Consider the following 20,001-nt stretch of genomic DNA (forward strand, 5'->3'; position numbering starts at 1 on the left):
CATGTACCCTTGACCTGTCTCCTGGATTCCATCATTTACTAGTATCTTGAAAATGAACTGTCAGTATTATTGCTCCTCAAAAGGTAATGTGTCTTTTTTTTTATCTCAGCCAAATTTTAAAAATTCTTTTTTACTTTTACTACAATGTGCCTCTTGGGGATTTTTAAATTTTTATTTGGCTTAAGATTTGTAGAGTTTCTTAAACCTATAGTTTAAAGCATTTCAATAATGTTATAAATATAACTAACTCTTCATCTGAACATCACTTACCCTCTTTCCTTAAGTGACTCCAATTAAATGTATTTAAACTTTTCTACCACATTCCATATTCCTTATGCTCTTTTCTGTATTTTCCATTCTTTTCTTCCACTTCATGCTTCAGACTGAATATTCTCTAGTGATTTATCTTTCCGTTTGTTTTTTTAATCCTCTCTTCTGTTGTATCTAATCTGCTGTTAAATCATCTATAGAGTTTTTCATTTTAGTAATTGTATTTTCCAATTCTAGAATTTCCATTTGGTTCTTTTAAAAAAAAAAATTCTAGTTCTCCATCTACTTTCTTGAATGTGTTAGACTTCATGTACAATAAACGAATATCTTTTTTTCCTTTGGGTCTGATGCTGTCATCTATTTTTATCTCTTGGTTTTTGTTTATTTGGTCTTGTCTCCTAGTGTATCTGTTAATTTTTGTTAATTTCTGGATGCTGGGTAAATTGAAAAATTGCAAAGACTCTGGATGATGTTATTTTTCCACACGAGATGTAAATTTCTGGGTGGTTTTTGTTTATTTTTCAGGCTGCTGGAGTAAGATCAGATCATTTGACCCATTCAGGAACTGAGATGCAGCAGGCTTTGCATGGGCTGGTCTATTTCTGATTGCCCTTACTCATAGGTCATAGCCCTTCGGTGAAATCCTAGAGTGTTTATCAGATCCTTTTTTCTTGTCAGAAACTAAATTCAAATTTTTGAGCCTTGTGATAATACCAAAACTTTTAGGCCACCATGTTCTGCTCAGCTTCAATGCCTCCCAAGCAATCAGCAAAGTCCTTAAGGAATTTCCTTAAGAAACGAAGTGGAAGAGATCTCCTCACCTCAGTGTTTTCTTTCTTTTACAGGATCATGGTGACTTCAGTCCTGCCACTCTCTGAAGCCTTAACACAGGGGTGTGTGTGTGTGTGTGTGTGTGTGTGTGATCTAATTTTACATTTTTCTCTAAAGGAATCCTAGTCTGATACAAACGACTCTGTCATGACCAGAAGCAAAAGTCAACTAATGTACATTCTTGAAATAAGTGAACTCTGACTGTTCTGTGGAAAACAGACCAGGGGGGCAGGGTGAGGGGAGAATGGACGCAGGAAGGGAGTGGTGGAATTCCAAACAAGGTGCTGATGGCGCCTTGAGCTAGGATATTGACAGTGAAGACAGAGAAGTGGAAGGTTTCGATTTTGTTTTTGGTTTGTTTTTTGTTTTGTGAAGATAAAGTTATAGTAATACCCAGGCACCCTGGCTGGGTAGCTCAGTTGGTTAGAGCATTATCCCAATATGCTAATGTTGAAGGTTCGATCCCCAGTCAGAGCACATACAAGAATCGACCAGTGAATGCATAAATAAGTGGAACAGCAAACCTTTCTCTCTCTCTCTCTCTCTCTCTCTCTCTCTCTCTCTCTCTCTCCCTCTTTCCTTTCCACTCTCTATATAATCCATAAGTTTAAAAAATATATTAATAGGGCACATGCCTGGGTTGCGACCTTCATCCCCACTGTGGGGCATGCAGGAGGCAGCCGATCAATGATTCTCTCTCATCATTGATGTTTCTCTCTCTCTCTCCCTCTCCCTTCCTCTCTGAAATCAATAAAAACACATTAAATAAATAAATAAATTGGTACTACCTTTATGAAAAGACATTTGACAGTATTTATCACTCACCTTTAAAATTATACTGCACTTTGACTCATCAATTCCATTTCTAATAATTATTTTAAGGGAAAATACCAAGATTTTGCAATAAAGGCACTGATTGCAGAATTTTTCTAAGAGGGGAAATTGGAAACAACTTAAATATAAATCAGTAAATTAATTACATAAAATGTATGTCGTAAATGACCACCTCCATTGAAAATGATGGTGAAAAAGAATGTTTATTGGTGATCAAAAGATAACAACGGGAAAAAATCAAGTCCTAAAAGTATTTATACAGTGTGATCCCACTTATCTTAAAATAATTATATATTACTAGAGGCCCGGTGCACAAATTTGTGCAGGGTGGGGTCCAGCCAGGGGGAGGGGCCATGGGGGGTTGGCGGGCCGGCCCTGCCCCCTGGTTGAACTCCCAGTTGAGATCCCAGTTGAGGGGACAATTTGCATATTAGCCTTTTATTACATAGGATAATTATGCATTATGTAATATGTAATTATTTTTAACATAACCATATATAGTGTACATACATATTATCATAGAAAGAGTCTGGAAGATTGAACACCAAAATATTTATGATAGTTATCTGTGGACGTGGTACAGAACTTATGATTTTGTTTTTCACATATGCTTTTATGGATTTTCCATGCTTTTTTCAACACGAGTGCTACTTTTCGTATCAGAATTACCTATCTCAAGCACTGAGGACTGTCAGCTTTCAAGGAGGCTTTTGGTTCTGGGATGAAGAGTGAAGATTCAAACCCTGGCCGGTGTGAGCGTTGGCCCAGGCCTCGATCCTCGCCCCAAGCGGCAACCAATCGCTGTGTCTCTCTCACATCGCTGTTCCTCTCTCTGTCTCTCCCCCTCGCTTCCACCCTCTCTAAAAATCAACGGGAACACATTCTCTGGTGAGGACTAACAAAAAGAAACAAACCAACAAAAAAGAACGAAGATCAGCAAATCCACGAAGGGCTTGTTTCAGTCACTCTTCATCCTGTGGCTGCCCCACCCCAGGGAGGGGAAGGTTCCCTGCACCGGACCGGACCGCCCTGAGAACAAGCCTCCCTGCTCTCTTCCGATTCCGTCTCCCTTCCCCTACCTGCCTCAGAGCATCTCTGAACCTGCAGTTGACGACTTTAAAGGCGTGAGAGGGAATCAGGGCCGGGCTCTCCGGGGCTTGGGGCGTGACTCAGAGCCGTCCTGTTCGCCGGGTGCCACACCCCTGCCTTCTCCCGGAGCCTTCAGCTTTGGGTCACTGTCCGTCCTTGCCAGTTTCATCCTCAGGTCTAAGCTATCTGTGTCCTTTTCTTTGCTTTTAGATCCTCACCATATATATGTTTTTATTGATTGGAGAGAGAGAGATACATCGGTTGCCTCCCGAAGTGCCTGGACCTAGGACCGAACCTGCAAACTTCCGCCGTACCAAAAGATGCTCCAAGCCACTGAGCCACCCGGCCAGGGCTGCTTGTCTCGGATTCTTTTCATCTGTCCCGTGTGCTGTGGGTTCCCATCCAAAAAGCTCTCAAGCATTCAAACCCCGCCTTGGGCTCAGCCGTGGACATTCTGAAGTGGCCTCGTCCTGGCTCTAAGATCCCAAACTTCTAGAGGTCCGCTCCTTGTGCATCCTTCATCCGTCCAGGCAGCGTGCGCCGAGGCCTGGCCCAGGACAGCTTCAGGAGGCTCACAAGCAAAGCTTTTGTAACATCGTAGTATGTATTAATTTCGCTGTTTATTACAAACATAATTAGAATGTCAGACCTGTGATGTCACAGGTATGGATGCTTAGAATGAGGTGAGACGAAATACAACAGTTGTCTGTATGGAAAATAATACAATAATTAATAAATAATAATACAAGAATAAATTCTGGGCTTCACCTACTCACAACTGTAAACCTACTTTTGCCCTGCCCTGTAGTTAAGTTAAAAATGCAGCTCCATTTAAAAAAAAAATTTTTTTTTCTTGATTTCAGAGAGGAAGGGAGGAGAGAGAGAGATAGAAACATCAATGATGAGAGAGATTCATTGATTGGCTGCTTCCCGCACACCCCACACTGGGGATCGAGCCCGCAACCTGGGCATGTGCCCTGACTGGGAATCGAACCATGACCTCCTGTTTCATAGGTCGATGCTCAACCACTGAGCCATGCCGGCCTAGTGCAGCTCAACTTTTATTTATTTTTTCTTTCTTTTCTTTTTTTTTTTTAATTATTCTTTTTGTTTGCAGCTAAACTTTTAAAAAGAAAAATCAAGCCCTAGCCGGTTTGGCTCATTGGCTAGAGCGTCGGCCTATGGACTGAAAGGTCCCGGGTTCAATTCCAGTCAAGAGCATGTACCTTGGTTGCAGGCACATCCCCAGGGGGAGATGTGCAGGAGGCAGCTAATCCATGTTTCTCTCTCATTGATGTTTCTAATTCTCTATCCCTCTCCCTTCCTCTCTGTAAAAAAATCAATAACATATATTAGAAAAAGAAAAAGAAAAATCAAGTAAGTAGTTGTACATGTGATACGTTGATATTGCAAACATTACCCAGGCAAACTACTAGAGTAAGTTTGAAGGAGGGGCTTCCTCCTTCCCACGCCCTCACTCTCCCCCAGCCCAGCGTCCCTCCCCTTCCCACACTCACCTTCTGCAGAACCTGCCCCAGACCATGCTTTCTCACCGACACTGGCGCGCAGCGGCTCAGGCAAGGCTGTAACCCAGCGGTGGCGCCTTCTCCCCTCTCCAGCCAGGCCCGAGCTTCTCGGTCCATTATGACTTTGAGGAGGGAATTCTGGTTTGGATTCCAAAGGAATTTAGAATAGACAGTCGAATGGTTGTGTCCCCCAAACTTCCTTTGCACACCACCCCTTCCCCCAGGACCCGGGCTTGAGCAGGTGGATTTATTCATTTAACAAACGTTGATTTGTTGAGTTCTAATGAGACCAGGCCCTTGTGCTGGAGCCTATAGAGATAAGTGATGATCCCTTCTTTCAAGATCCTAAAAGATGGAGCCTGGCCAGCGTGGCTCCGTGGTTGAGCAGCGACCTGTGAACCAGGAAGTCACAGTGTGATTCCCAGTCAGGGCACATGCTCGCAACTCGGGCTCGATCCCCAGTGTGGGGCGTGCAGGAGGCAGCTAGTCAATGATTCTCTCTCATCATTGATGTTTCTCTCTCTTCCTCCATCTCTGAAATCAATAAAAATATATATTTTTTTAAAAGATCTTAAAAGATGGAGATGCTAGGGGGACATCTAGGGGGAGGTGATAAGGTAGAAAGGCATTCAATCCAGAAAAAAAAAATGAAGAAAACCCCTTGTCCTCAGCTTCCTTATCTGTAAAATGGGACCACACAGCCCCCCTGGCAAATTCCTGTGAAGGTGAATTACAACCCCCACAAGTTAAGATCTTGGAGGGATCCGAACTGCAAGCTGGGACAGCCAAGGGGGAGGGGAGAGCTGGAGCAAGTCTCGGAGAGGCTGTGCGGCCTCCTCCGCTGGCGGGGGTGTGGGCTTTGTACCACTGAGGGCAGCAGGGAGCCATGGAAGTCTTCAGAGGAGGGGAGGGTGAGGCGAGACCTGTGATACTCTGTGGCAACTGGGTCCTGTGGTGCAGGTTGGGTTAAGGGGGTTGCGGGCTGAAGGGCAACGAGTTGGGAATGAAAGGCAGCCCTCCTGGCACCCACCAAGTCGTGTGCCCTGGCAGGGCCCGCAGCAACCTGGAAAGGGGCGTCTTTCTTTTCTGTCCAAAGGCCTCAGGTTCCCCCTGCACTACCAGCAGCCTCGGGCTATGTGACAATGGGGTGAGTCCAAGGGAGTGGGACCAGGGGAACAGGTAAGACAGAGATGTTTCAGAGGTGTGTGCAGCCTTGGGGTGAGGAGGTGAAACCAAGAAATTCACAGGGGCACGAATGAACTGCCCCCAAAAGCAGGCCTCAGGGCTGGTGAGAACGGGGCCAGGGCCATACAGCTGCAAACGAGTGAGGAGATGGTCAAGGTTGATCCCAGCTCAGTCCTCCCTGGTCTCACTGCGGGAGTGTGGCCCCACCTGGGAGGCCCGCCGCCTGGACTGTGCTGGTGGCAGGGAGGTGAGCAGGGCATCTGAGGGGTCACTGAAGCCGCAGCCTATGTGTGGGCTTCCCCGGGGACCAGAAGACACTCCGCTCCACACTTTGGGGTCCTTCTGCCTTCCCTGATTAGGCTTCCCATCTGGCCACATTCCTCAGGTCAATCAAGAGTAGAGGCGGGAGTCCCTTCTCCCCCACAGCAGTGGAGGTCCTACGACCTCTCCTAAAGCTGTGACCCTTTTTGACAAAAAAATAAAAATAAAAATAAAAGAGTAGAGGCAGGTGGGAGGAGGGTCAAGGGTTACATACACACTGGTGGCAGGGAGGTGGCCACCTGCTGTCCCATGGATGTCATTTAACTGCAACCACCAGGAGTGTGCACAGGTGCGCCCCCCCCCCCCCCCCCCCCCCCACACACACACACGCTTCCTTGTCTGACTCCATCTCATCCTGAGCCCGGACTGACTGGGGCTCCCCTGGCTGATTATGGACGGTCAGTGCAGCGGCTTCCTGTCTCCAAGCCACACACAGCCCTCGGTCGTCCCCGCCTGGGCCCGGGTCAGCGCGTCCCACAGGAGCACACGCAGGTGGGAAAGTCTTTGTCATGTCTTTTCACAGACGGCAGGGATGGAAAAGGACCAGGAGCCTCTGCCCCAGCAAAGGTCAGCATTGACCCGTCCTCACACTCTCCCTCTCTCCCTTCCCCACCTCGGTTGCCCTCCACTGCCTCGGGGCCCAGCCTGCAGTGTCTGGCTCCACATTTGTTCCCCTGCCCCACCTTCCTCTGCCTTCGATATTTGGGGTAACTCACTTTGACCCTTATTAAAGAGTTGGCCCTGGCACAAGGTTCTGAATGCATGAGTGACTCTATGCTCTTAGGGTAGTCAGTCCTGCCTGCTGCCCCACCCTGTCCCCACAGGGGGTGGAGGGAAGTGGAGCAGAGAGCTGTGGAGGGCCCCTGCTGCTGGACACTGAGAGCCCCTCCCTGGGAGCAGGAGAGCCAGGACTGGCGGGGACCCCCCGCCCCCGGGGATGCTGGTGCGGAGAATGCTACAGGGGGACACTGTAAGATGGGGGGGTGTCTCTGTCTGAAGGAACTGCCTCAGATTCTGGTCCCTCCTCTGCCCCGCCTGGAGGAAGGAGCAAGTATCCCAGCTACCCCAGGCCCCAGCCATCTCCCAAGCCAGACCCGGGAGGATGCTAACCACTTGGATTAAAAAACCTCAGACCGCCATGGGCTGATAAAGGAGAAAGCTCCGAGATGTGGCGTCCAGCAGGCCAAGCAAGAGGCACAGGGCGTGTGCGGTGCACTGCCTTTCAGTAAATACACAGAGAAGTAAAATGCACAAGAATAGCCACCAGTGGCAGTGGTGACCTTTTTTAAATTTTGTGATAAAATTTACCATCTTAACCACTTTTAAGAGTACAGTTCAGTAGCACGAAATGCATTCACATTGTGCAGCCATCACCACCATCATCTTCAAAGCATTTTTCTTCTTCCCAAACTGAAACTCTGTACCCATTAAACAATAACTCCCCTTCCCTCCTGGCGACCACCACCCAACTTTCCGTCTCTATGAATGTGACTACTCCAGGTCACTCAGATAAGTGGAACCATGCGGTATCTGTCCTTTTGTCTCTGCCTTTTTCACTTCGCATAATGCCGTCGAGGTTCATCCATGTGTAGCAGGTGTCAGAAGTCCTTCTCTTTCATGACTGGATAACATTCCAGTATATGCATATATCACATTTTGTTTATCCATGTATCTGTCGATGGGCACAAATTGCTTTCACCTTTTGACTACTGTGATTAACGCTGCCATGAACCTGGGTGCACAAATATCTATTCAAGTCCCTGCTTTCAATCCTTTTGGGTCTGTACCCAGAAGTAGAATTGCTGGCTCATATGGTAATTCTATTTCTAATTTTTTGAGAAGCCGTCATAATGTTTTGGCGGCTGTACCATTTTACATTTCCACCAGCAGTGCACAAGAGTTAGAATTTCTGCACATTCTCGCCAGCACTGATTTTCGGATGGATGTGGGCTAGTGGTTGCCTTTGGAGATGCATAGGAAACAGGCAGACAGGGGAGCAGGAGGGGAGGACAGCTTCGCTGCAGGTCTTTTACCACCTTTCCTTTTTCTTTTTTTTAATCCTCACTCGAGAGTATGTTTTTGCTGTGTGTTTTTTAAACTTCACCTGAGGATATGTTCTTACTGATATCAAAGAGAGAGGAAAGGAGATGAAGAGAGAGAGAGAGAGAGAGAGAGAGAGAGAGATCAATCAGTTTCCTTCCATATGCACCCCAATAAGGGATCAAACCCACAAACTGGTTATGTGCCCTGACCCGGAATCAAACCCTCAACCTTTCGGTGTACAGGATGACACTCCAAGCAACTGCGCCACCTGGCCAGGGCCTTTTCATTTTTTAAATATATATTTTTATTGATTTCAGAGAGGAAGGGAGAGGGAGAGAGAGATAGAAACATCAGTGATGAGAGCAAACCATTGATCGGCTGCCTCCTGCTGGGGATCGAGCCCACAACCTGGGCATGTGCCCTTGACTGGAATCAAACCTGGGACCCTTCAGTCCACGCCAACGCTCTATCCACTGAGCCAAACCGGCTAGGGCGGCCCTTTTATTTTTTCAATCACCTGAATGTATTACTTATTCAAGAAATTAAATTGTTATTTCAGTATTTACTGTGACAATTTCTGAACATACAGCCAAGTTGAAAGAATTTTACGAGAATGTACATATCCAATACTTCATTTCTGCCTTTAACATGCAGTTATTGCATTATCACATATCAATCCACTCATCGATCCATCCAATTAAATAAACAAATATGCATAGAGTTTCTCAGGCCCCTCCCAAGGCCTGCTAAGTCCTGAGACAGGGCCTGGACATCTGCCTCTTCCGTCGGTCCTGCAGGTGGTCGTGGATCTGGGAACGTCTATCCTGGCCCGGCCGTTCAGCCCAGGCAGGAGGCAGGCCTGCAGTCAGCCGGGGGTCAGCCCGCCTCCGCCGGTTCTCCCCTGGCCTGGCGCTCCCCCTTCAGAGAGGCCTTTCTTACCGTCCAAAATGGTCTCCGGACCATCCCCATCCCGGCTGGCCTCACGTCCAGCACACGCTGCAGGGCCTCAGCAACACGACCTCTACTGTGACCCCACAAGTGGACACAACGCGCAGAGTGGCCTGAATGGGGCCCCCAGGAAGCCCTAGGCGGAGTCATGAACCACGCCGTCAAGGGGGCATGGTGCTAATGGAAGGAGAGAAAGTTGGGAGTTCTCTGGGACTAGAGTTGCAAAATAACATAGGATGCTCAGTGAAATTTGAGTTTTAGATAAAACAACAAATAATATTTTAGTGTGATTACATCCCAAATATTGCATTGGGCATACTTATACTAAAAGTTATTTGTTGTTTTTCTGAAATACAAATTTTCCTGGGTGTCGGAGTCTACCTATCGTCTTCACTAGCAGAGAAGAGTAGAGATCCCCAAAAGCTAGTGACCTTTGAAGCCCCAGCAAAGAGCAGAGCTGTGCACCACCCAGTTAATCTAGATAATGGTAGCTGAAGCACCCTCCCCACCTGAGTTCACTTAATTCCTTAGATACTCATGTAAATCCTTGTTGATTGTTGTTGATTAGATATTCTGCTTATTTCTGGAAATTGTCTGCTGATGAGCTAATCTGTGTGTCATTGAAATCTCCTTACCTAAGGGCTACCCCAGATCAATAAAAGGTTGGAGCGGCCTGAGCATCAGTGGAAGTCCCTCTCCTTGAGTTGGACTTGGCCACCTGGCTCCCCAACATTTCCAAATTGTCTCTTGTCTCTTTTCTCTCTCATTTGTGTGCGGCTCCTCTTTCAGATCCCGAACCCTAGTCCACGCGGGACGTGGAGGGAAACACACTCGACACCTGGGCAGCCTGCATTTCTTTTTGCTAAATCTAGGATGGTCTGGGACTTCTCAGATTCAGCTCCTGGGAAAAGCACATGAGGGACTGTCACAGCAAAGGGTACCCAGCCACCTCCATGTCCTGAGCGAGGTGGCTGAGTGCGCTGCCCTGACTGCCTCCCCTACCAGCTCCAGGCAGCCATGGTAGGTGGGCGGGGGGGGGGGGGGGGGGGGGGCAATCCTGGGTCACCCTATGGGGTCACACTCTTACTTGGCTGTGCCTTGGATCCAGGAACCTCCTTTTTTTTTTTTCCGAAGAAAACCAACTTCAATTTATTTAATTGATTTCAGAGAGGAAGAGGCAGATAGAGAGAGAGAAATACGTATCAATGATGAAAGAGAATCATTGATCGGCTGCTCCTACACATCACTGGGGATCGAGCCCGCCACCCTGGCATGTGCCCTGACGGGGAATCAATGACCTCCTGGTCCACAGGTCGACACTCAACCACTGAGCCACACCAGCAGGATAGAAGACCAATTTCTTGATGACGTGGCCCCCAGTGCCCAGAGGACTGGGAGAGAATCCCCCCAGATGGTTTCCAGCCTGCCTGGCTTTGCTCCTACCCTTAGTCTTGATTATTTTTTCTTTTTCTGATCATGAAAGAAAGACACATTCAGAGTGAAAATTCAAATGTCACAGGAATGTTTAAGTTAGAACATCCTTTTAGAGATAACTAGTATCAAGTTTAATGCGTCTTCTTCCAGATTTGTCTCTATAAAAATGATCATGTTATTATCTTCTCTATAAATAGAATCATATTATACAGACTGTTCTGAAACTTACTTCTTTTTCACGTGACACCAGGGACTTCCTGCCATGCAGACGTGCGTTTCTAATTCGTTGGTCTTATTCTGCCTCATTCTTTTTCTTTTTAAAAAAAAATAATTCTGGGTTTGTTTGTTTTTTGTGTGTAAAATATATTTGTATTGATTTCAGAGAGGAAGGGAGAGGAAGAGAGAGATAGAAACATCAATGATGAGAGGGAATCATTGACTGGCTGCCTCCTGCATGCCCCCCACTAGGGACAAGCCCGCAACCCAGGCATGTGCCTTGAATGGAACACCACACCGGTCAGGCTCTGCCTCGTTCTTTTTTTCTTCTTCTTCTTCTTCTTTTTTCAGTGTCCATAGAGACCATTAAAAAATTGCCAGTGCTGACTATATTTCACGTCGTCACAGTGGAGTATTGGGAAAGTTTTCAATTAGCAATAATTGCACCTTGGATAAACCTCATTGGCTACGATACTGCTACTGTGCAAAGCTCTGCCCTATTCTTTATCTCAGTGGTGTTTGGTCTTTTAGAGCTCAGAGCCTCTTCGAGCGTTAGATGAACGGCAATTACACATAGGCACATCACCCAAATATTTGTATACTAGGGGCCCAGTGCACGAATTCGTGCACCTTGAAAGGAACTGTGGACCGCGAGGCTGCAGTGGGCACAGGGGCAGGTCTCGGCCCATCCCCCACACCCCTGCCCGGCCCCTGCCGCCGTGGCCCCTAGCTGCCAGCATTGGGGCTGGCGCCAGCAGCGGGTGCAAGCGGGGCCGGAGCTGTCAGCGGGTGGGAGTGGTGGCTGCTGCCCCAATTGCCCCTCAGGAGCACGGAGAAGTAGAGAAGCCCCCAGGGGAGATCAGGGCCCGAACCTGCCGCTTGCACCCACTGATGGCACCAAGTGATCAGGACTGGCACCGGGCAAAGAATTTTCAGTAACCACCAGAGGCTCGCCCCGATGACAGCAACCGGCACCCCACCTTGGTCTGGCACCCCCGCTCACCTGCTCCACCATCCCACCGCAGCCAACACCTGCCATGTTCCACGCATGCCCCCTGGTGGTCAGCGCACGTCATAGTGACCAGTTGTTCGGTTGTTCCACCATTCGGTCTATTTGCATCTTAGCCTTTTATTATAGGGGGTGACTTTGGGTATCAGAGCCTTCCTGGGGTTGATCTGACCCCTTCACCCTGGGCGGGGAGGGGGGTTGAGGGGGGAGGACCACTGAAATGAGTCCAGGAGAGTGGAAGATTGCGAACGAGACTGGCTTATTGTTGGGATGGGAAGACCCATCAGGGGAGCCTCCGTCAAAGGTCTTGGGTCGCTGCCTCCTGTGAGACCCTCTGCCTGTCGGAGCTCCCATCCCCGGGCTCCTCCTCAGCCAGGGGCTCCCCTCCTCGCTGCCTCCAGATCACGTGACTCCAGCGGCTGCCAACCCCCTGGGCAATGCCAAGAGCCTCCTGGCCTCAAACGGGTTGGGTGACATTCACTTCCTGGCGCTGTCCTCCCGGCCTGCTCAGTCCTCAGGAATGCCTCGGCGGCGGCAGCTGTCACAGTGACAGCAGCAGGAGGACGTGCTGCCTGCCGGCACCTCTGGGCGCTGGATCTGCCTACAGGGGCCCCGGGAGAGTGGCTGCTGCTCCTCCTGGCTTCGGCCACAGTGAGTCTGGGGACCCAGCGCAGGGTTGGGGGGGTGGGGGGGGCCGATGCCGGGGGTGGAGGAGCAGGAGCCAGGTGGAGGTTGGCAAGGTTTCTGACCGAACTGGAGTGATGCAGGGTGTGGGAGTGAGTGTGTGTGTGTGTGTGTGTGTGTGTGTGTGTGTGCAGTGTCTTGGGATGGGAAGTGGTCATAGCTGAAACTATAGGGCCTCTGCCTCACAGGCTCACTGTCTCAAGGTGGGGAGGAGGGGGTCCGGGGGCTGATGACACCCCAACCAGTCCTCACAATGGGCTGCCGCTGTGGGTGAAGCTGGGCACGGGGCCTCCTGAGGTCAGCTCCCCTGGGCCGGCCCTGGTCCTCCCCTGGCCCCCAGGGCGCTGGAGTGGCAGCTCCGTTCAGAGTCCCTCGGAGAAGGGACCTGTAGGCAGCCTCTTTCCCATGGATGCATCTTCTTCATCTATTCGTTTTTTAAAACCACTTTACTGAGTGAGGTCTGACTGACATGCAACAAAACTGTACCCATCTAATGTACACAGCTGGGTTGGGAGGCTCTGCTGGGGGCTTTCACCCCTGGATACTCGTTACATCGGTGTCTCTGTAGAGGCCTGAGGGCTGGGACATCCTATTCTGCCATCTTGCTCTCCATTCTTCATCTACTCCCTGGATCAGGGTCTGGAACGCCCCCCACGGAGGCACATCCAGGCCCTTGCGGGGGGGGGGGGGGTGGCAGCGGTACACAGCAGGGCTGCCCTGAGCTGGCAGTGTGACTCTGAACCAGCTGCTTAGCCTCAGCCCTGAGCCTCCTTCCCTCATCTGTGACATGGAGATAATACCCACCTCCCCTCCCAGAGTTGTCAGGACTAAATGAGGAAGGAACGCAAGATGCCAAGCACATAATTAGTGTTCAACAAACAGTCGCTGTTGTAATTATCTATTATTAGCTCCGCTCTGGGCCCACCTCACCTGGAGACTCCAGCCTCCTCTCCCGCCGGTTCCTGAAGCGCCGCTGGGAGAGCCTGTGGCGAGGACGCCTGGCATTGTGACCTAGGGAGCTGTGCCCGACCAGAGCCGCCCCTGCATCTCTGCTACCCTCTCCCCTCCCCGCCCCAGCACCCAGACAGTCAGCCCCTGAGAGGAACTCCAGGATACAGTACGAAGTGAAATGAAGGGAAGGGGAGGGACCCAGGAGGGAGAGGCCAGAGAGAGACTGAGGGAGGGAGGGAGGGGGTGGGAAGGAGGGCGCAGCGTCCGGGGAGAATGACACGCCCTCCTGCAGCGCACGGAGGAGGAAGGATGCCCCAGAGGCCGGCGGTGAGAAGGGACGTCTTTCCCATTCTGTGAATCCCTTTCACAAACTCACATGGAAGAGTCTCTTTTCCCACCGCTGCTGATCCCAAGAGGATAGTGTTCCTGACGCGTCTAATATCTATTCAATCTATTAATTGATTCTAATAATGCTCTCTATCTCATCTATGGAATCTCCTCTCTCTCTCTCTCTCTCTCTCTCTCTCTCTCTCTCTCTCTCCTTCCCTTCCTCCCTCCTCTCTGCCATCTCCCTCTCCATCACCTTTCCAAGTCACTTCCTCCTCTCTGCACCTATAAAGCTAGATTTGCTGTGGCCGGTTTGGTTCAGGGGTTAGAGCGGGACCTCAGGCTGAAGGGTCCCGGGTTTGAATCCAGTCAAGGGCATGTACCTTGGTTGCAGGCTCAATCTCCGGCACCAGTCAGGGCAGTTGTGGGAGGCAACCAGTCAATCTCTCTCTCTCTCTCCTCCCCCCTCTCTCCCCCTCCCATCCACTCTTTCTCATCTCTCTGCATTAATTCTCTTGCTTATCTTGATCCCTACCTCTCAGTTACCCAAGCAAGTTAAGCTATTGAGCATCATTCCTCCTTGTTTTTTTTTTTTGAAAAAAGAAAATATTTTTCCAAGAAAGTTTATAAATGTCCATTAGGCTCTAAAGCTTTATGAAGGACTTTCTTGATCTCTGCTATCGTCAGTGCCTAGCTCAACACCTAGCAAGCTGCAGGCATTCAATAAGTATTTGTTGAGTAATTGGGTAGATGGAAGGGGACTAATGTCATTGATGAAAGGATATACCAGTGAAGATGGGGATTGAGCCCAAAACCCAGTCACGTGTCTTTGACTGGAATCGAACCCTGGCCCCTTCAGTCCGCAGGCTGATGCTCTATCCACTGAGCCAAACCGGCTAGGGCAACACTGGGGACTTTTCAGTGAGGACACCTGGGCCTCCCCACATGCCCAAACGGGTGTTTCCCTTCAAGATCATCATCTCGGAAAGCTGTGCACTTAATCCAACAATTCGGCCATTGCTGAAAACATTTTATAAAATATATTTTTATTGAGTTCAGAGAGAAAAGGGAAGAGAGATGGAAACATCAATGATGTGAGAGAATCGTTGAAGGGCTGCCTCCGGCACATCCCACACTGGGGATCGAGCCCACAACCTGGGCGTGTGGCCTGACCGGGAATGGAACCGTGACCTCCTGGTCCTTAGATCAATGCTCAACCACTGAGCCACACCGGCCCGCCCTGAGGACATTTTTGGAGCCTCTCCTTTCCTCTCAGATAATATTTAAAACCCACATTGTACCTTCGTGGCGACTCGGGCCTTTGGTTTAAAACAGTTCCCTGCCACTTAGCGCTCATGTCCTTCCCCACCAGGCTTGGCTCCCAGGGGCTTCGGCCGCCTTCACAAGACCAGACACACTCGCAGGACGAACCTCGGCCTCCGAAGGTGCATCAGCGGCTCCGAGGCCCCCGGCCCGCCCGGAATTTGAACGACTGAGCCGTGGCAGGCGGAGGATGAGCCCACGGCTCCCTGACGCGACCACGCAGACGGCCTGCGGGCGTTTGGATGTGTAAGTTCTGCGCTTTTATTTTCAAAACAGCCGCACGCAGCACAGAGGAATGCCACCCGGGGCTGGACACAGACCAGCGGATCGGGCAGCCGCTGAGCAGGAGACCGAGGGGCAGCAGAGGCTTTTCTGGAAAACAGCCCCTCGGGGCACAGGCCCACACGGGGGCCTGGACTGAGGCTGGGGCAGCGGCCACGCAGCCACCCGCTTCCCCTGGGCCCTGGGTCTCCTGCCTTCACTTCCTGGGAGGAACCAGGAAGGTGCGGTGACCTCACCCTGTGTGCGTGTCAGGCGGGAGGTGAGGGGCCAGGGAGGCTGCGCCTTCATCACACTCCGTGCCTCCCTCCAGAGTCCGCGGTGGCTGGGACCTCTCACTGTCTCCCAGTTCCCCTTCCAGGAGCGCCCCGGTCTCCTCCCCAGGGTCTCAGCTCTCGGTCTTGGTTGGATTCAGGCAGGCCACTGAGGAGGAGCAGCAGGAGAGGATGGGGAAGGGGGGGAGGAGAGGAGAAAGGGAAGGAGCAGGGGTGTAGCAGGGATGAGGAAGGCGAGGGAAGGGGGGCAATGGCACTAACGCCCACGGCTTTTCCCGCCCGCAGCTGAGGCCCTGCCTCCCCGGAGCGGCCATGTCCGAAGGGGAGAGCAAGGACAGCTCGGGCAGCGAGTGCCCCGTGTGCTACGAGAAGTTCCGCGACCTGGAGGGCGCCAGCCGGACGCTGAGCTGCGGCCACGTGTTCTGCCATGACTGTCTGGTCAAGTACCTGCTCTCCACCCGCGTGGACGGGCAGGTGCAGAGGACCATCGTCTGCCCCATCTGCCGCTACGTCACCTTCCTCAGCAAGAAGAGCTCCCGCTGGCCCTCCATGCTGGACAAGAGCGCCCAGACGCTGGCGGTGCCCACGGGCCTGCCCCCTGGGCCGCCGGCGGCCAGCGCCCGGGGCCAGGCCCACCCCACGGCCGGCTCCCAGCCCGTCTGGAGGGCGTCCCCAAGCCAGAGTCCCCAGCTGCCCTTGGACTTACTGCCCAGCCTGCCCCGGGAGCCTCAGATCTTCATCATCAGCCGCCACGGGATGCCCCTGGGGGAGCAGGACAGCGTCCTGCCGCGCCGCAGCCTGGCCGAGCTCTCGGAGGCGTCCCCGGCGCCCCGCTCCACCCGGTCCTTCTGCTGCCGCTCCCGGGCCCTCCTGCTCATCACCCTCATCGCCGTGGTGGCGGTGGTCGCTGCCATCTTGCCCTGGGTGCTGCTGGTGAGGAAGCAGGCGTGAGAGGAGGCACCTGCAGGGCCACCCAGCGAGGCTGGCCTGAGGGCGACTCTGGAAGCTGCCCCATCCACCCCTCCGCACCGGCTGGCCGCGGCCTGGGCGGGGCAGGGGGCCCCAGGGCAGAGGCAGGCCCTGAGGTGCGGTGGGCAGAGGGGAGACGTCAGGATGGTGCTCACTGGAGGTGTGGTGGCATCGCCTGGCCTCCAGCTCCCTGCTCCAGGGTTGGGCATGATGGGGAAGCCAGGCTGGCGATCTCCGAGGCCGGAGCTGAGCTGAGCACCTGCTCTAGACTGAAACGGAAACTGCAGGTTCTGGGTCAGGGTCACACGTGCGATGGAAGCCTCTGCCCAGAAACAAGCCCAGGAGCCTCCGCAGATGCCCTCTCCTCCCTCCAGGCCGGGGCTGGGCCAGGTGGGAAGATGGGTGTGGCCCCTTCCGCGGGGTGGCCAGCCCTGAGGTGTTCTCACCTGCCAGTGACCCACCTGAAGCAGGTGGGGCTCCCTCACGGGGACAAGGAGTTCTGCTGGACGGGGGCCTGATGGCAGGACGCGGCCGGGTCAGAACTCCCACCCAGGAGTCTCTAGTCTGTTCTCACAAACAGAAGGGGCCCAAAGCACACGTGCTCCCCAGAATCTCAGCGCCCACCCCTGACCCTCACAGCTGGACCCCCAAATCGCCAGCCTGGAAGGTGACCTCCCCGAGGAAGTAGCTGACCTCCGAGGCTGGGGCCCAGGGTTTCTGGGGGAAGGAACAGACGAAGGTCTTCCTGGGAGCAGGGGCCACGCTGGGAAACAGGCGTTTGCTGACAGCGGCGAGGCCAGCGGAACGGCCCGCGCACACAGCCGGAGGGCCCCCCACGCCTCCCGGGCCCAAGGAAGGGTCCGCATGTGGAGTCTTGGGTTGTCAAGGATGGACAGGAAGACGGGGAGTGCAGAAGCCTAATGGCCAAGACTTGAATCAGCTACGAACTATGCGGGCAAATTAACCCTTGGGGCTCGCACCCCTCCCAGCCCAAGGCCTCCTCCTCATGACCCAACCACTCATCAGAGGCCACACCAGCTGGGCCAGTTTCCGAGGTGGATTCATTCCCAGGCTGGGCTGGGTGAGGAAGGGTGGGGAAGACAACAGATGTGCTTGTCAGGGACACCACAGCCTCGACTGCATCCTGAAACGCAGGTGCTGTCAGCCACTGGGCGAGGCCTTGTCACCTGGGGACCCCACCCTGGACGGCGCTGGGGACCCCTGATGAGGACCACTAGGGAGCAAGCCATTCAGGAACAACTATTTTCTGTTTACAAAGGCCCAGAAGTCACTGGGCCGTACTCTTACATTCATTTTAAGATTAAAACAAAAACAACCTCCAGCTATTTGCTCAAACCGGTGGTTGTTTGCAGTCCAGGTGTGCCGACAGCTGAGCCCTCCACAACCTATACCTCTCTGGGCAGTTTGCTGCCTGTGGGGAAAGAAATAGCACGCTGCCTCTGACCTGGTTCCCAAACCCCTCCAGCGGTTGTCCTCTGGGACCCGTCGGGGTCGGGAGCATTCGGGACACGGGGAGGGCTGGCCTCAAGCACCTGTGGGCTTCTGGACGCCCTTTTCAAGACCCGATAAGAGCATAGTGCTGTTTGGGGAAGACAGCGGGATCCATGGGGAAAATATTTATTACAGGAAAACAAATGTTACATGTACAAAAGACTCTAACGAGTCTGTTTTACCAAACTCAGCCAGGCTGCTTTAAACAGTGTCGTGAATTTCTGGGGACCGGATTTTAGATTCTGTTGTTTGTCAAAACTTAATTTCAAAATACCTGTCGTGTTTTCATATTGTCCAGCAGTGGCTTGTAGATGGCACTCCTCTTATTTTCAAAGAATGTCAAAAGCTATTTTTAAAAATAAAGGTATATATTTTCTCAAAGGTTCCAGAGACATTGCAAATGCAGGTGGGAAGCTCCGAGCTTGGGCTTTTAAGATAATTCACTTTAGGTGGGAAAGACAATCTGAAAACGCGAATGCAAATGGTTCCTGTTTATTCCGCCATACTTGTGAAGGAGATGCAAATGAGCATTCTCCGGGCATGCCCGTTCTCACCGATTAGCTTGTCAAACCCGGAAGTCTCAGAGCCCACGCAGCTGACCAAGCTGAGAAGCCGTCGAGGTGGTGGGCATGCATTCCCTAGGATGGGAAGTTTGACATTATCTGTCAAAATGTCCAGGTTGACCCAGCAATTCCTGATCTAGGAATGTATCCTACAGACATAGGTGCATACATGGGCAGTGACAGAGGCACAATGTTATGTAATTGCAGTTGTTCACAATAACAAAGCGCCGGGGAAAGCCACATGCCGATCAATGGAACTGGCTGTAAATCTTAAAAAGAACAAGGAAGACGTCTATGACCTGACAGGAAAAGGCTCCAGGACACAGTGGCCGACGGGAAAAAGCAAGGTGTGGAGCCCTGGCCATCAGGTCCTGCAATGTGTGTAGAAAGTGGGGCAACGAGAAGTTTCATTCCCACTGGCTTATTCCTGCATAAAGAACTTAGGGAAAGACACAAAAACTATGTGATGAGTGGTAGGAGGGTTAGAGAAAATGATGCAATGAGAGGGGGGATTTTTCCTTTAACACTTGGTGATTTTTGAACCAAGTAAACATATCACTTATTTGAAAATTAAATTGAAGCATCATATGAGAAGCCAAAGATCTCTGCAGTGAACACACCCACTGCCTGGTGGGGAGCCGGGCCCAGGAACACTGAAAGCTGCACACGGCTGGTGCTTTGGTTCCAGAGTGTGTGCGGCTGGTTTGTCCGGTTAAGGCGTGACATCTTATGCTTACCAGGCACCCCAGGAACGAGGTAAAAAGTTTAATGTTCTCAGTGTTCCCAAGTGCCGATGGATTCCTTTGGGCCCCATCATTTAATGTGCTTGTGTTTATTCTTCTCTATCCTCCCTTCCCTTCCTCAAATAAAACCTTTTGCTTTAAGCAACCACCCTGGGGTCAGGGCACTACAGGAAAATACCATTAGATGGAAAGACAGACAGATGGGTGGAGGCCTGCGGCTAAATGTAGACTCTTACTCTTCCCTTCCTCCCCTACACACACACACCACAGCCACCTCCCATTTGATAAGGAGAAGATTCTGAGCTGTCCTAAATTAAATTACAACAGGGTGGAAGGTAGAGAAAAGAAGGGGTTGATCAGTTAACAACTGCAGGGCAAAGCAACAAGACGGCTTATCTTCCCGAGTGCATGTTGGTGTTTAACTCCCAGGCGGCTATTTCTGCCAGGCACCACTGCCCCCACCCCAGGAGCCCCCATTCTTGCCCACACATGAACTTTGCAGACTGTTGCCCATACTTCACTTTATTCCACCAACCTTATCTGCAGCCAATGTGAATTCTTTCAAAGCAACTTACACCTTTCTCCCCCCTGCCTGATGTCTTATTCTATTTTTTAATACACTTTTCTTTCTTTATTATTTTTTCAATATATTTTTATTGATTTCAGAGA

General features: G+C 51.4%; 1 protein-coding gene and 1 non-coding gene across 2 annotated transcripts; one reads left to right on the forward strand and one right to left on the reverse strand.

Annotated features, from left to right (window-relative positions):
• Window positions 1-11,049: 11,049 nt before the first annotated feature.
• On the reverse strand, window positions 11,050-11,189 carry LOC138995288 (U4 spliceosomal RNA). The gene has a single exon (XR_011468602.1). It is a non-coding gene; the product is annotated as a U4 spliceosomal RNA (small nuclear RNA).
• Window positions 11,190-15,857: 4,668 nt separating this feature from the next.
• On the forward strand, window positions 15,858-16,496 carry RNF222 (ring finger protein 222). Its single transcript, XM_070395232.1, has one exon. It carries the CDS (start codon window positions 15,858-15,860, stop codon window positions 16,494-16,496), a length of 639 nt encoding a protein of 212 aa, XP_070251333.1.
• The last annotated feature ends 3,505 nt before the right edge of the window (window positions 16,497-20,001 follow it).

Source organism: Myotis yumanensis, unplaced genomic scaffold (assembly GCF_028538775.1).
Source record: "Myotis yumanensis isolate MYYU_CA2020_CCGP unplaced genomic scaffold, mMyoYum1.0.hap1 SCAF_16, whole genome shotgun sequence".
Lineage (NCBI taxonomy): Eukaryota > Metazoa > Chordata > Mammalia > Chiroptera > Vespertilionidae > Myotis > Myotis yumanensis.

Excerpts from the sequence above, each read along its gene's own strand:
- RNF222 (XM_070395232.1), top strand. The coding sequence starts at position 15,858 with ATGTCCGAAGGGGAGAGCAAGGACAGCTCGGGCAGCGAGTGCCCCGTG.